The 14,385-nt window shown below is 36.2% G+C and overlaps 1 protein-coding gene across 2 annotated transcripts in view; it reads right to left on the minus strand.

The window, feature by feature from the left end:
* Window positions 1–14,385, minus strand: part of nAChRalpha4 (nicotinic acetylcholine receptor alpha4) — a 205,406-nt gene that overhangs the window by 32,978 nt on the left and 158,043 nt on the right. For both annotated transcript variants that reach the window (XM_085485293.1, XM_085485292.1), the window contains exon 7: window positions 12,242–12,410. In XM_085485293.1, coding sequence (XP_085341419.1) covers window positions 12,242–12,410 — 169 coding nt within the window. The remainder of the gene's footprint in view (window positions 1–12,241; window positions 12,411–14,385) is intronic.

Raw genomic sequence — 14,385 nt, forward strand, 5'->3', positions numbered from 1 at the left:
ATGAAAAGCGACAAATGAAAAAGCAGTCTGACTATTATATGATCGATTTTCTCTTTTTCACCCAATACTCGATAGTTTCGTATACGTTAAACTTAAAAAATAAATTTGTCTATTAATAACTCAAATAAAAAAAGATACAAAAGTTATATCTGCACTAGGTTTAGTGACGAATTTAATTAAAAGTTTTTATCTCTGTGTAACATCGATATCCTTTACGAAGACAAGAATTACAGAACGAAATCGGTTTGATATCATATATAAAGTTCTTTGATCCATTTCTGCAAACTTTCACAAAGTCGGAGATCTGTCAATAATATCTGTTACGGAATTGTATTGTGTAAGCTTCAATGAAATAATTTCCAATAAACAGTTTTCCGGAGTCCGGAAAGTATTTGCGGACATATAAATACGTAATTATCGGTTTCAGTTTCCTTTTTTAATTGAATGCAACGGTGGCTTTTCAGCAGCGCTTTGTGACGTTTCAGGACGATTAATTTACAGCATGGCTAATCGTTGCTTAAAACCGTCCATGCGTTATGTCAGTCAGCCAGACAGTGTTTATCTCTCGATCGAAAATTTCACTGGCTGATATATTTTGTTCAAACGATTTCCAATTTCGCTATTGTTATTTTCACTATTTACTGTATATTATCGTATTTTATTTATTTGAAGTTTCCATTTGTTCCACAAAAACATCTAAACATATACATATATTACCTTTATGATGTCTGTGTGTGTAGTTATGCCACTTGACAATTTTTAATTTAATAAAAAGATTTGTTTGCATCAATTATTTTTGCTTGACAAATATCGAGATGTTGTTTTTCAATCGATAAAATTATATGATAGATTAGTATATACAATCAACATACAATAATATTAATCCTTAATCTCTTTAAGTGGTAATCTCTCTTGTAACTTACATAAAACGGCGGATCGTTTATTCTTGATGCATTTCTCGCCGATTGCATGGGATTTTGCCGAGTAATAGAAACCGGTTTACACTTTTTTTTAACGATCACGAGTGTACATACAACGCACAATCATCGACGATGGGCTCTTATCGAGAATCGAGTCGGCGGCTCTTATTGCGAATTGAACGAAACGCAAGCGAAAACGCTTCATTTTTACTGCGGTTTTGCCATTTGCAATAGCGTCTCGTAGCGATTAATTTAAAGGATCGACCGCTGGTGCGCGATAGCGTTTATCGGGCTGCTGCCGTGTCGTCAGTTCCGGCGGCTTTCATCGATGCATTCGGATCGATAGTGCACCCGGTTACTCTTTCCATCCGACCGCGCCTTTAATTATTGTCGACTACTCTTCATCTGCCATTTGCACGCGTATCTTGTTGGTGTTTCTATCGAATGTTTCAACAAACGGTTCCTCAATCGACCCGACATTTTTTATTGCGTGCATTACGAAGAAATCTGATGTTCTCCTTCAAGTATATTTCATAAACTATCTCATGCGACGTACACAATGTATGAAATTGGTACTATTTTTTTATTGCTTTAGTTCGCGTTTATGATTTTATATTAATGGCAAAATGATTGCGACAAAAAGACTGAATATAGTAGAAAATTGTTAACTCGTACTACTTAATCGATCCACATTCTTACTTTGTGCATAATCGAATTACGAAATATAAAGTGTGTGCTATTTTTTAATTGCTTTAATTCGCTTTAATTCGCGTTTATGATTTTATATTAATGGCAGAATTATTGCGAGACGAAAAGACTGAATATAGTAGAACATTGTTAATTTGTACTACTTAATCGATCCACATTCTTACTTTGTGCATAATAAAATTACGAAATATAAAGTGCGTGCTATTTTTTATTGTTTTTGATTCGCGTTTATGATTTTATGTTAATGGCTGAGTGATTGCGCGACGAAAAAACTAAACGTAGTGAGAAATTGTTGACTTGTACTACTTAAGCTATCCATATTCTCAATTTGCGCATAATAAAATTACGATGTATAAAGTGCGTGCTACTTTTTAATGCTGTGACTCGCATTTATAATTTTATATTAATAGCTGAGTGATTGCGCGACAAAAAGGCTAAACGTAGGGAGAAGTTGTTGACTTGTACTACTTAATCTATCTATATTCTTACTTTGTACACATAATAAAATTATGATAAATGAAATGCGTGCTTTTTTTTATTGCTTTAATTCGCGTTTATAATTTTATATTAATGGCAGAATGATTGCGAGACAAAAAGACTGAATATAGTAGGATATTGTTGACTCGTACTACTTAATCGATCTACATTCTTACTTTGTGCATAATAAAATCGTGAAATATAAAGTGTGTGCTATTTTTTATTGCTTTAATTCGCGTTTATGATTTTATATTAGTGGCAGAATGATTGCGAGACGAAAAGACTGAATATAGTAGAACATTGTTGATTTGTACTACTTAATCGATCCACATTCTTACTTTGTGCATAATAAAATTACGAAATGTAAAGTGCGTGCTATTTTTTATTATTTTTGATTCGCGTTTATGATTTTATGTTATTGGCTGAGTGATTGCGCGACGAAAAGGCTAAACGTAGTGAGAAATTGTTGACTTGTACTACTTAATCTATCCATATTCTCACTTTGCGCATAATAAAATTACGATGTATAAAGTGCGTGCTACTTTTTAATGCTGTGACTCGCATTTATAATTTTATATTAATAGCTGAGTGATTGCGCGACAAAAAGGCTAAACGTAGGGCGAAATTGTTGACTTGTACTACTTAATCTATCTATATTCTTACTTTGTACACATAATAAAATTATGATAAATGAAATGCGTGCTTTTTTTTATTGCTTTAATTCGCGTTTATGATTTTATATTAATGGCAGAATGATTGCGAGACAAAAAGACTGAATATAGTAAAATATTGTTGACTCGTACTACTTAATTGATCCTCATTCTTACTTTGTGCATAATAAAATTACGAAATATAAAGTGTGTGCTACTTTTTATTGCTTTAATTCGCGTTTATGATTTTATATTAATGGCGGAATGATTGCGAGACGAAAAGACTGAATATAGTAGGACATTGTTGATTTGTACTACTTAATCGATCCACATTCTTACTTTGTGCATAATAAAATTACGAAATATAAAGTGCGTGCTATTTTTTATTGTTTTTGATTCGCGTTTATGATTTTATGTTATTGGCTGAGTGATTGCGCGACGAAAAGGCTAAACGTAGTGAGAAATTGTTGACTTGTACTACTTAATCTATCCATATTCTCACTTTGCGCATAATAAAATTACGATGTATAAAGTGCGTGCTACTTTTTAATGCTGTGACTCGCATTTATAATTTTATATTAATAGCTGAGTAATTGCGCGACAAAAAGGCTAAACGTAGGGAGAAGTTGTTGACTTGTACTACTTAATCTATCTATATTCTTACTTTGTACACATAATAAAATTATGATAAATGAAATGCGTGCTATTTTTTTATTGCTTTGACTCGCATTTATGATTTTCGTATACAGAGTGTCCTATAGGAAAATATTGAAATTAATCAGCTGTCATTTTTTAATACGCGATCCGATAAATATTATTGCGCGTGTTACGAAGAAATCGGTTTTTGGTATGTTTTCCTTAAAATATCTCGTGCGATCTATTTGTAGCTACTGGTATACGGGTGTCCTATAGGAAAATACTGAAACTAATCAATTGTCATTTTTTAATGTCAATGCATGCAGTTATTGAGAAAACAAAAATTGTGTTAAAAATAGTAAAAAGTAATGAATATAATGAATAAATAAAAAGTAATAAAAAAAGTGCTAGTAATCACATATGTAAACTAATGATAAATATTTTCGAAGTGCGCACCATTTGAATTTGTCTAACATATCATTTTTAATGTTATTGACAATCCTTTTAATAGCTGCTATTAAATCAGGTACTGTTGAAAATCTCTATCATTAGTTTATATGATTATTAGCACTTTTTTCAATAAAATAACCTGATATACGAACATTTTATTTATGTCCATTAAAAAATGCAGATTTTCCTCTTTTCAACACAATTTTTGTCTTCTCAATAACTGCATGCATTAAAAAATGACAGTTAATTAATTTCAGCATTTTTCATTTATCATTTTAATTATAATCGTTTACGATAATTTCAGAGCATCGAGCTCCAAGTATTCCAAATTGTGCAGAGATAAAATCACGAATTTATCAGGGAAATTTGTAGAGAGGGACCTCCCTATTTCGGAGGGAATAATTCGAGGGAATAATTCTGGGGTTTGACAAAGGGATAATTGAGATATTCCGTAAGCTATTGAGTTGTTTATAGCCTCGTGTATGATCAACAGTATGATGACGAAGCAATATTCAAAAGCCAGTGTCTTGTCACGGCATGGTCCGTTTCGACGCAGTAAATCCGTCGTTAAGCAAGAGCTGCGTATGCAAGTACGTTGACGTACGGTTAACGTGATACGCGCTGTCGTGTACGCTTGATTATATGGCACAGTATGCACGCGTGATATTGGAAGCGTTGGGAACTCCACGTTTGCGTACGTACGATATCGGCGAAAATGTGATATTGCTCATTTTGGTATGTAAAATAAAATTGTTAAATAAAATCTCTCCCGTGAAACGGGTGATAAAATGCCACAGAAAAAATGTGTTTTAATTACCTCGAATTCCGACGGCGGTTTTACAAATTACAGGGAATTGAGAGATTATTATTATTATTGTTATTATTATTATTCATTGTACATTCGCATATTTGCAGTAATGAATATAATTATATTCAATAAATTTCGAATTTATTCTATACATATATCCATATATTTTATGCTTGAGTTAAAGCAATAATTTTAATTATCGTTTAGTGTTAATATAAAATCAAGAATTAATTATACGTATATGTAATATACCACGAAAAAATTCCGAGTGCAAACAACATTCACGAGCATTGTTCAGAAATTGTTAAACGTCGAAGTGTCGCTCGAACATCTGCGAACATATTCGTAAAGCTCGATTCATTTAATTACGCCAATTAGTTTAAGCGATCGAATAGCATTTAGGCATTCTCCCGGGACTATAGATACTTCGAAAATCGGCGGTCCCAACGGCGAGATGTCAAAAGACATTTAACTTCCCGGATTCGGTAATGCCGCACTCTCGGATCTGGCGTGCTTTCGCCAAAGCTGTTGCCATCGAGAGCAAATTGTCACGATCGCGAGAATAACTGAATCAGTATTTGCCCAACGGTATTGTAGCCAGCTTTCGCAACGATTTCAAATATTTGTTAATAGAGTTCATTTTTTTTATAAATATTTGGTACTATAATATTCTAATAAATCAGTTATTTTTTAGGAAGGAAATTATTTCGGATTGTTTATTCTTCCAGAAAATATATTCAAGAAATAATATCAAAAAATTTTAGTATAAATATATACCTGTATATGATTTTATTACTTGTATCAATTATTCGAAAAAAATAATATAAAACAAATATGTGTTTGTATAAAAAAGAATATTATCTGCAATTAACAAAAAAATCAATTTTTTAATCAAACATTTTTTCTAAAATGATCAAGTCTATTACCTAAAATAATTAAGCTCTTATAATAATACTTAATAATAAAACTCTTAAATTAATTGAATAATCCATCTATTACATAAATTCTACTTTACAAAGTCAATATGTGTAAGCAGGAATTAATAATGTAAAAATTCAATTAGGGAAAAAATGTATACCGTGCAAATATTTCCTTTGTAATTCAGGAGAGAAAGTTTACCAGTTCATTTTCGGCTGATGAAAACATTCGATTTTCTTAAAGACGCTCGGTATTTGCCTAATTAACGCGGCTAAATTTTGTCAGACAGCAATGGAATTGGCTCGCTTACTGCGCGCAAACTGTCGAATTACCTTTGAACGTGTATGATAGGACACGATAGAACGGCATAAGGCAAATATGATTATATTGTTCGCGAGACTGCGCTTCCCTTCATCTCTCTCCCTCTCTTCCTCTGTCTATATGATATAATAATATCCTGGGGTCTCGTCATCAATTTTCCCCACGCGTTATACTCGATTCTCCTCGCATCAGTCAAATAATATAATAACCTTTGAGCAACAACTTCATGATACCTCAGATTGCCCGCGTCGCTCCGGGTGGAAATCGATTTCTCGATAACTTTGCATCTCCATCATTTGCGATGATCGAGATCATCACGAAACAGTCAAAAATGAGTAATAGAGATATATCGCTTTTTAATATACTTAAATAAAATAATTTTTCAAATTACATATAAACTACGAAAAATTTCCAAATTCTGGAAAATTACTTTGTTTGATTTCAGCTATTGTAGGATTTAATTTTTTATGCGGCAATGGGTTTGATTATTTCGCCACGAAACATAAAATTAAAAATTTTTCTTCTTTTTAAAATAAAACAATGTTATATTTTTGTTATGAAATAATTTCGCAAAAATTCAAAGTGCCCGAACTGTATAAATCTTTAATAAATAATGATAGTAAAAAGAGTAGAATTGGGGCGAAACGATGCGATGCATAGAGTCATGAGGTCGCGTTATAAAAGGTAATGCGGGGAATGCACGTGGTATGTGCAATTTCGGTAGACGCAGTCGCTGCGGGTCAATCACCGAACCGCGATATTGCTTATCGATTCTCTCTGCTTGATTGACGTGCCTAGAAGCTGCGATAGACGCGCGCGCTCGTAGCTATACATATATTTTTTTTTGGAAAAAATTTCCGCAAAGTTTATTTTTCTTCTTCTCTATTGCTTTTCAAAAGCTGCAACGTTATTATTTTATAAATTTCCCCTTTGTTTTTATACGCAATGTTCCAAGTTTTTCGCGCTTCAAATCACATTTATACCGCTTTATAAATTTTATAAAACGACGAGTTATTATCTCTTTTTGGCTGCGAGGTTTTAGTTAAGAGGCCGCGTCAGTTGCGCTTGCCGCGAATATTTCAATGTTGCCTAGCAAGAAGAACAAACTATTATTAAGGACAACATGACGCTCGCAAACTCACAAGAAAACGTCTAAGCGTAAAGCCGGCTTACAACTTTGAGTTTAGGCTTGCGTGGCATGTGTAACCATCGTAATAAGGGTCGCCCTTATATAATATTTTAAGAGATTTTCACATATATACGGTTTGTTCTACTTATGCTTTCTTGTATAAAAAAGTAACGCATTTGCAGATAACTATATAAATATATCTTTATAAACCGATTTTTTTATTAATATAATAAAACGTCAAACTGATATAACTTGTCACAATTCTACATTTATTTTTTAAAATATCCGTGGGCAATATTAATGTCCAAAATCAATTTCCAGCATGGGTTTCTATTTATTTAAAATTATATAAAAAAAAAGTTTTATTATCGGCAAAATGGTTTAATTTAAAAATTTTTCGAAATAACTGTGTCATGAACTGTGTACACGAGCAAGTATTGCATTTTTTAGCGTCTATAGTATATTCCCCTGTGACATGCGCGACTCTCTTGACACGGTCCGCATAACTTTCTTACATTTTCCGGCATGAGCCATGACGGAAGATCCGTATTTCAGAGCGCGAATGGCGATAGCAGGAGCTCTCGACTCGACAGCCATTCAAACGAGAGACGCCTTCGCGAAAAGTCGCTCGCGAAATTCTTCGTGCCACTTTCTTCATCGGGCGCGCGAAATTCGCGGCACGTCTCTCCAAAGTATGCATCTCTTCGAAGGTGTCGCTAAAAATTGCACGCTTGACAGTTTCGAAATACGAATCATACGCGCGACAAAAAGTTCCTCGAGCGCGTCTCCCAAAATCACACGACGAATTAAATTTGTCCAAAATCTCACCCTCTCGGCGAGAGATTTGACCGAAACGATAAAACGTAGCGCAGTAAATTATATATGTTGCGCAATATTTTTTACGAATTTTGTCGTGAACATATGTGAAAGTTTGTACGCGCGAAACGTGTGACGGGCTTATATTTCTGCTTCAAAATAGTGGATGCGAGGATACAGGTATGTATGTATACGTACAGGGTGTTTTAGAAATGCGGAACAATTTTTAATGTCAAATTCCTGGTATCATTTGGAGACGATTTTTCCTTAGTGAAAATGTTAAGGGAGATCATCATTTTTAGCATGTTCCCAATTTTTGCTATTACGTATCTTTATATAACTAAGCCTATTAAAATTCTATTAAAGCAAACTCTACCTAAAATTTATCGAAGAATGTAGTTCTGTTAATATTTCATTTCCACAAGGCTTAGTTTCCAAAACAGCCTTTATTTTCAATTGTTTATAATTCAAAAATTATTGGTGTCCCGACATTTTTGCTGAGGAAAAATCGTCTCCGAATGATACCAGGAATCCGCCATTAAAAACTATTACGCAAGTTTTGAAACACCTTGTATATACATATATATATATATATATATATATTATAACCGTATCGCGCGGAATTCGCAGCGAATATCCATTCGTCGCGGAAGGAGAAAAGTCTCCTGCGGAATATCGGTTACCTTCGGCGCGATCTCTCCGTTCGATCACAAAAAAAAAATTTGCAACAAACAAAAAAAAAAAAATAATAAAGAGAAAACTAAAATCTCAATTTAGTTGGGCGCCAGGTGCGGCAGCCGCACCGTCTCTCAATTAATAAATTCGCGGGACGCTAAGTCTTAATTTCCTCGGACTTCTTGTCCTAGCCCTTTCGCGGGCGTCAATCACGGGAGAGAGAGAGAGATCGCGACGGCAACTTTCCCGCTCGGCTAGCCTCTGTGCGGGTAAGGGTTCGGGTGCGTGGCGGCGAGAAATCACCCTAGGAATTAAAGTTAATAAAACATATATTTAAATTTTGTTCACAAGACACATGAGTATATAATATAAAGAAATAAGCGGCGTGCACAGACGCACGATTGAGAGTTCGGTGGGGCACTACGCCCGATGGTTCGCCGTGCCGAGTTATGAATAATCTTTAACAAATTCGCGGCAACGAGGTAGGGTCCCCAATAACGAAAAGACGATTAATTAAATCGGCGACGCGCCACCGGGTATATGGCTCCACGCCGCGGGCGCGTGATCCGCGCGGTATGCGCGACAACAAAGGGGCCGGCGTAAGGGCGCACCGCGTGCGCCGTACATAAATTCCACACACAAAATCAAACGTAATCACGCCTTTTCGTTTAAGCCTTTACAACCTCAATGCTTTACAACATTAATACTTTACATTATCAATACTTTAATGAGCCTGAAAGCGTTTATGAGCTCTTTGATTTTCGCTTCGAACAATAATCGGCAACGCGTAATTCGCGGTAATTTTCGCGCGACAATGTTACGCGCGAGGACCGTCCACGCGGGAGAGAGAATATGCGGAAACGCGAGAGAGTGGATGGGTCGTAATTTCTCCCAATAGGGTCTCGCTACGTTACTAACGCGACTCGACAATAAACGAATCTCTCGAAAATTTTCCAAAACGGCCGGCAACTAAGTCCAGCGTAAGCTATTAACGATAAATGATTCGGAACCCATCCACCCTACTACCTTAATTCGGCGACAGCAGGATGACCACGTCGTCTCACCAGTCCTATGACGCTCCTTGGCGTCCTCTCCTCTCTCGCTCTCTCTGAGTTGCGCTTCAGCTCGGGACTTCTGCTCTCCTCGGGCGCTCGCTAGACAGTGCCGAACCGGGGGCCCTCAGAAGACACGTCGGTGACCCAATTACTTAGATAGGCCACTCGCGGCGCTATCAGGTCGGCCGCGCGCGCGGCCTCGGTGATCCTTGCGGCCGCGCGCGTAATTATCCTTACCCGCGGAGTCCTGATCCGCGGGTTGCCCCTCGTAGGCGGTCGTCGCGGCAGCGCACGGCAGGGCCGCTCCTTGCTCTCCTTCGGGATTCCGGATGTCCCGGGGGCGGCAGCTCTCCTGCCGGCGCTCCGTATGCGGGGACTCGGGTGCTTGTTGCACCCGAGTGGCCATCCCCTGCTCGCTCCTGGAAGGTACAAATTTTGAGGCAGTGGCACCTACTCCGTTGTCGGATATTTGGTGAAGAAATTTTTAACCTTGGGCTTACCGGGCATGTCCCTGACGAAGGGGGTCCCCGTCGTCCTGCTTCCTATGCCTTCCTTTTTCTCCTCCAGGTTTTCTCTATCGGCTGAGACTCGTCGCACATCCTGTCTGCCGCCGAAATAATCCTAACTCTCAACAAAAAAAATATATGGAAACGCGTAGCAGCGGGTTCGCGTCCGATCCCGCGCTTTCGCACGCACGCTCTCTCTCTCTCTCACTGTCTCGGGAGAGCAGAGGTCCCGTGCCCTCCCCCGATCGGGCCATTCAGCCCTTGTGACGGACAATTTCAATTTGTCACGTCACAATATATATATATATATATATATATATGTATAATATAATGGATCCGTGTTTCCTTTTCGCGCTGGTTGCTTCTCGAAAACAAGATCGATAAATGGTTAAAGATAGAATGAACGATTGACTCTGTGCTTTCCTGTCGAATCACACCTACGACTTTTCAGAGAATACATATCGAATAAAGGGGTTATATTTTACTCCATTTCAAGTGGAACAATCGGAATTGACGCAGTGTAAACGGATGTTGCAACTGAATATTTTATATAAATGGATTTTCGTATATAAATATTCTTGATTCGACAGAGAGTAAAAGCGATTTATTTAACAAATAAACTTTGGAAAAGCATGCAAGTTGAAATATATGGCACGTGTAAAATTCTTTCGATTATTCTGTCGATAATTAGTGACAATTCGCGTCCGGAAAAATTTTCTGAAAATTTTCAGCGTATTCACGTTCGACAAAAATGAACATTTCCTCTCAGTCAACAGGAGACGTTCAAGAGATTAATGAGAGGCTGTGAAATGCGATGTGTGTGTGTGTGTGTGTGAGTGCGCAAACATTCCCATTACCTTTTTCCCGCGATACTTCGCCACGCAATCGACTGCCACTCGTTTCTTCATAATGACGAAATGCTAATTACACGCGCGATCGATATTTCTTCGTCGCTCGCAACCACGACTAATTGCCGAGCTCTTTTAGCCAAAAAGATGGAAAAAGAAAGAGAGTGAGAGTAAAAAAAGGGAAAGAGAAACTACTCGAGCTCGGTCCTACAGAGAAACAAAGAAGCCGACTAACCGGGAACGGGAAAGAAAAAACATTTTACAATGCTAGTTCGCATCGTAACGAGTAACCTTTGTGGCAAGTCGCGACGTGCCGAGGACGTTAACGGGGAAAAAGCACGTGGGGAAAGCTTTTATGCCACGCTACGTCGATAACTCTGCGCGAAGAAGACCGCTTCGGGAAGAACGTCAGCTGCGGGCGTCGTTCTCTGGCGGAATAAAGTCTTCTCTCAAAAATATCATCCGCCAGAGGGAGAGAATGCCTAAGATCCTATCTTACGGATATATAAAGATGAAAGAAAAGATATTTTCAAAAAATATTCGCACACATATATTCAATAATATTCCTTGACATTTAAACAATAATTAGTAAGATCGAAGAAATATTGAAAAAATATAGGTAGCAGTCGAGAAAAATATCGAAAAATTGTAGGTAGATGTAAAAAATATCTGAAAGTAAAATAAATGACATGCACAAAAAAAAATATGTAAAAATATGTAAAAAAATATCCAACCTAACCGAATATTCAATATCGATGCGGTCTGGAAGACGTTTATCTTCTCGGTGTTGTGTATTACATATTGACAGCGTGGAAAAGGATCTTTCCTTAGGCGAACGAGGACTGCGGGAGTCGCGGTAACGGAAAGTCGACCTCGAAAGAGAAGCCGGGGTGGAAATGAAAAATCGTCGGCGCCGTCGAGCCAAAAGTAACCAACCACCTACTAGCTCTCGCCTACAGATAAGAGAAAATAACGAGGCCGACAGACACGCGGAAGAGAACTAATTCGCCGCATATTTCACGCACGTCCGCCCCGTGGTCGCTTTCGAGAATAAAAGGATTACTCGTGGCTCTCTCTCTTTCTTTCTCTGAGATGTATTTATATATTTATGCGTCATACATTTCTGGACGTATTAAGGACAAAAATACAAAGTACAATTGATCTGAATCTTGGTCAATTTTTGCAGTTCTCGAGGACATTTATACGTGGAATTCAATTAAAATAAAATAATTTCACGGCGATACTTTTAATGAAAATATTTGAAGCAATGTTAGAGAGGACGGTTAAAAATGTGAGAATAAATATTAATATTTAATGCACTCACCTTTTCACCGCTGTCGCTGGGTAGATAAAACGTAAGAACCGTGAGGAATGATATTCCCATACAGGGAATTATAATGTTCACCGTGTAAAAGAGGGTTTTTCTCCTCATTGTGATGTTGAACGTGATGTCCAAGTAGGGCTCGTCGCAGCAGGTGTAAAACTTCTCGTTCCTGCGAGAAGAAAAGAAATCCGCGGTTAATCGCGGTTAAAGGATCGACGAGCTGGTGCGAAGAAGAAAGTACGGAAGAAATTACGGCGATATAAAGTAAAAAGAAAAATAACAAAAATCGCACCTACGAAACGTAAAATTTCCGCCATTTGGCAGCGAAGTGTTTGTACCCAACAATAAGTACGTTTTAAGTAAGTGAGGTCGGCTATGTGAGGCGAGACTTATGAGGAAAGTTTCGCGGGATCGTATAACTTTGCCGAGAAGAGATCCCTATAAGTCGGTAACTCGGCTCGACTTCTTTATCATTCTTCTCTTTTTTCTTATCCCCATTTTTCCCTCCTCTTTTTGCGATAGTCTCAGACCGGAATCGGTAACGTCTTGTGTCTCGTGAATAAATTTTAAATAATTTCTCTTTCGAGCGTTCAACAAAGTTTCCACCCCAAATTAAACAAGCTTCAATATAGATGTATCAAAATTGCGAGTTGAACGATTTCTTGGAGACTCACTCAAATTTCGTCATGTTTATATATATATATATATATATATATATATATATATATTAAATTAATAAATATTTATTTCAATACTGTACCTAAATTATTTGTTTTGAAAAGAATTTTTTTATGTGAAATAAATATATCTCACATCAAATCAGTATTATTAATTTCAAATAAATGATTCATTAGGCGGTGTTAAAATAAATATGTGTTCGAATTTAATAAATTTTTGTTCAGTGCATTAATATAATATTTCCCGAGTGTCAAAACGTCAATATTGCGATTAAATTTCTATAGTCGATCGATCAGAGTTTCTCGCGAAGATTCCACTCTCGGGAGCGTGACACAAATAGGGACGTTTAAATTGAATGAAGTATCGATACTCGAGTATAATATCGCAGATACAATATCGATACTAAAAGTATTCAAACGGTAAAGTATCGATATTTCGAAATATCGTGAACATCTCTAGTGGCAAGTCGCTTCAAGCTACTGCGAAAACATCCACTCTGCCGTTGCGTTGGCTTCCGGAAGCTGAACCCGGTTCTCGTCTCTGCATCACGGTACGCTGAATATCGGGGATCGAATCGTGCCCGGAAGCAGCCCGCTTATACCAGACGAGCATATTGAATGCGAAGGAATGTTTCATAAGAAAAGAGGGAGAGAGAGAGAGAGAGAGAAGGGCCTTTTATTCGCTGGTCGCACTCTAAGATTCCGATACCTCTCGATTTGATGCTCGAGGATCTCGAGGAGATTATATCGAGATTTTTATTTCGAAAAAAAATAGATTTCCCATATCCTTACTTAAACTTTGCGATATTTTTGCAATGTATGATAAGTTACGCGCGCGTATTTAACTTATAAAAATTTCTTTTTTTTTTTCAAATTTTTAGCAAAAAAATAATTATTATATATATTATTACAATTTTTTCATATATTATTTATTTTATAATAACTCTTTTTTCCTATTCTTCTTTCTTTTAAATTTTAATAATTCAAGATATACAAATTTTAAAAAAGAATTTTTTTAGAAATTAAACAGTATATAATAATAATATTATATATAATATGATAATACATATTATATATGATAAAATTGCACAAATAAAAAGAATAGGAAAAGAATTATTATTATATACTGTTTAATTTCTAAAAAAATTCTTTTTTAAAATTTGTATATATTTAGAATTATTGAAATTTAAAAGAAAGAAGAATAGGAAAAAAGAGTTATTATACAATAAATAATATATGATGAAATTGCAAACATTCCTCCCTATCTTAAAGAAGAATAGCAAAAAAATAATTATTATATGATAATATATCATATATGATAAAATTGCACAAATAAAAAGAATAGAAAAAAATTTCATTTTTAAATATAAGAGTTTTAACAAGGCTCTGTAATATAAATATAAATTTAACGTATAAGACGGGCAACAAGAGCCAAATCGCGGATGACAATGCGTTATCCTAACGAAA

Source organism: Nylanderia fulva, unplaced genomic scaffold (assembly GCF_048542155.1).
Source record: "Nylanderia fulva isolate GAGA-0341 unplaced genomic scaffold, ASM4854215v1 Scaffold36, whole genome shotgun sequence".
In the NCBI taxonomy this organism is placed as follows: Eukaryota; Metazoa; Arthropoda; class Insecta; order Hymenoptera; family Formicidae; genus Nylanderia; species Nylanderia fulva.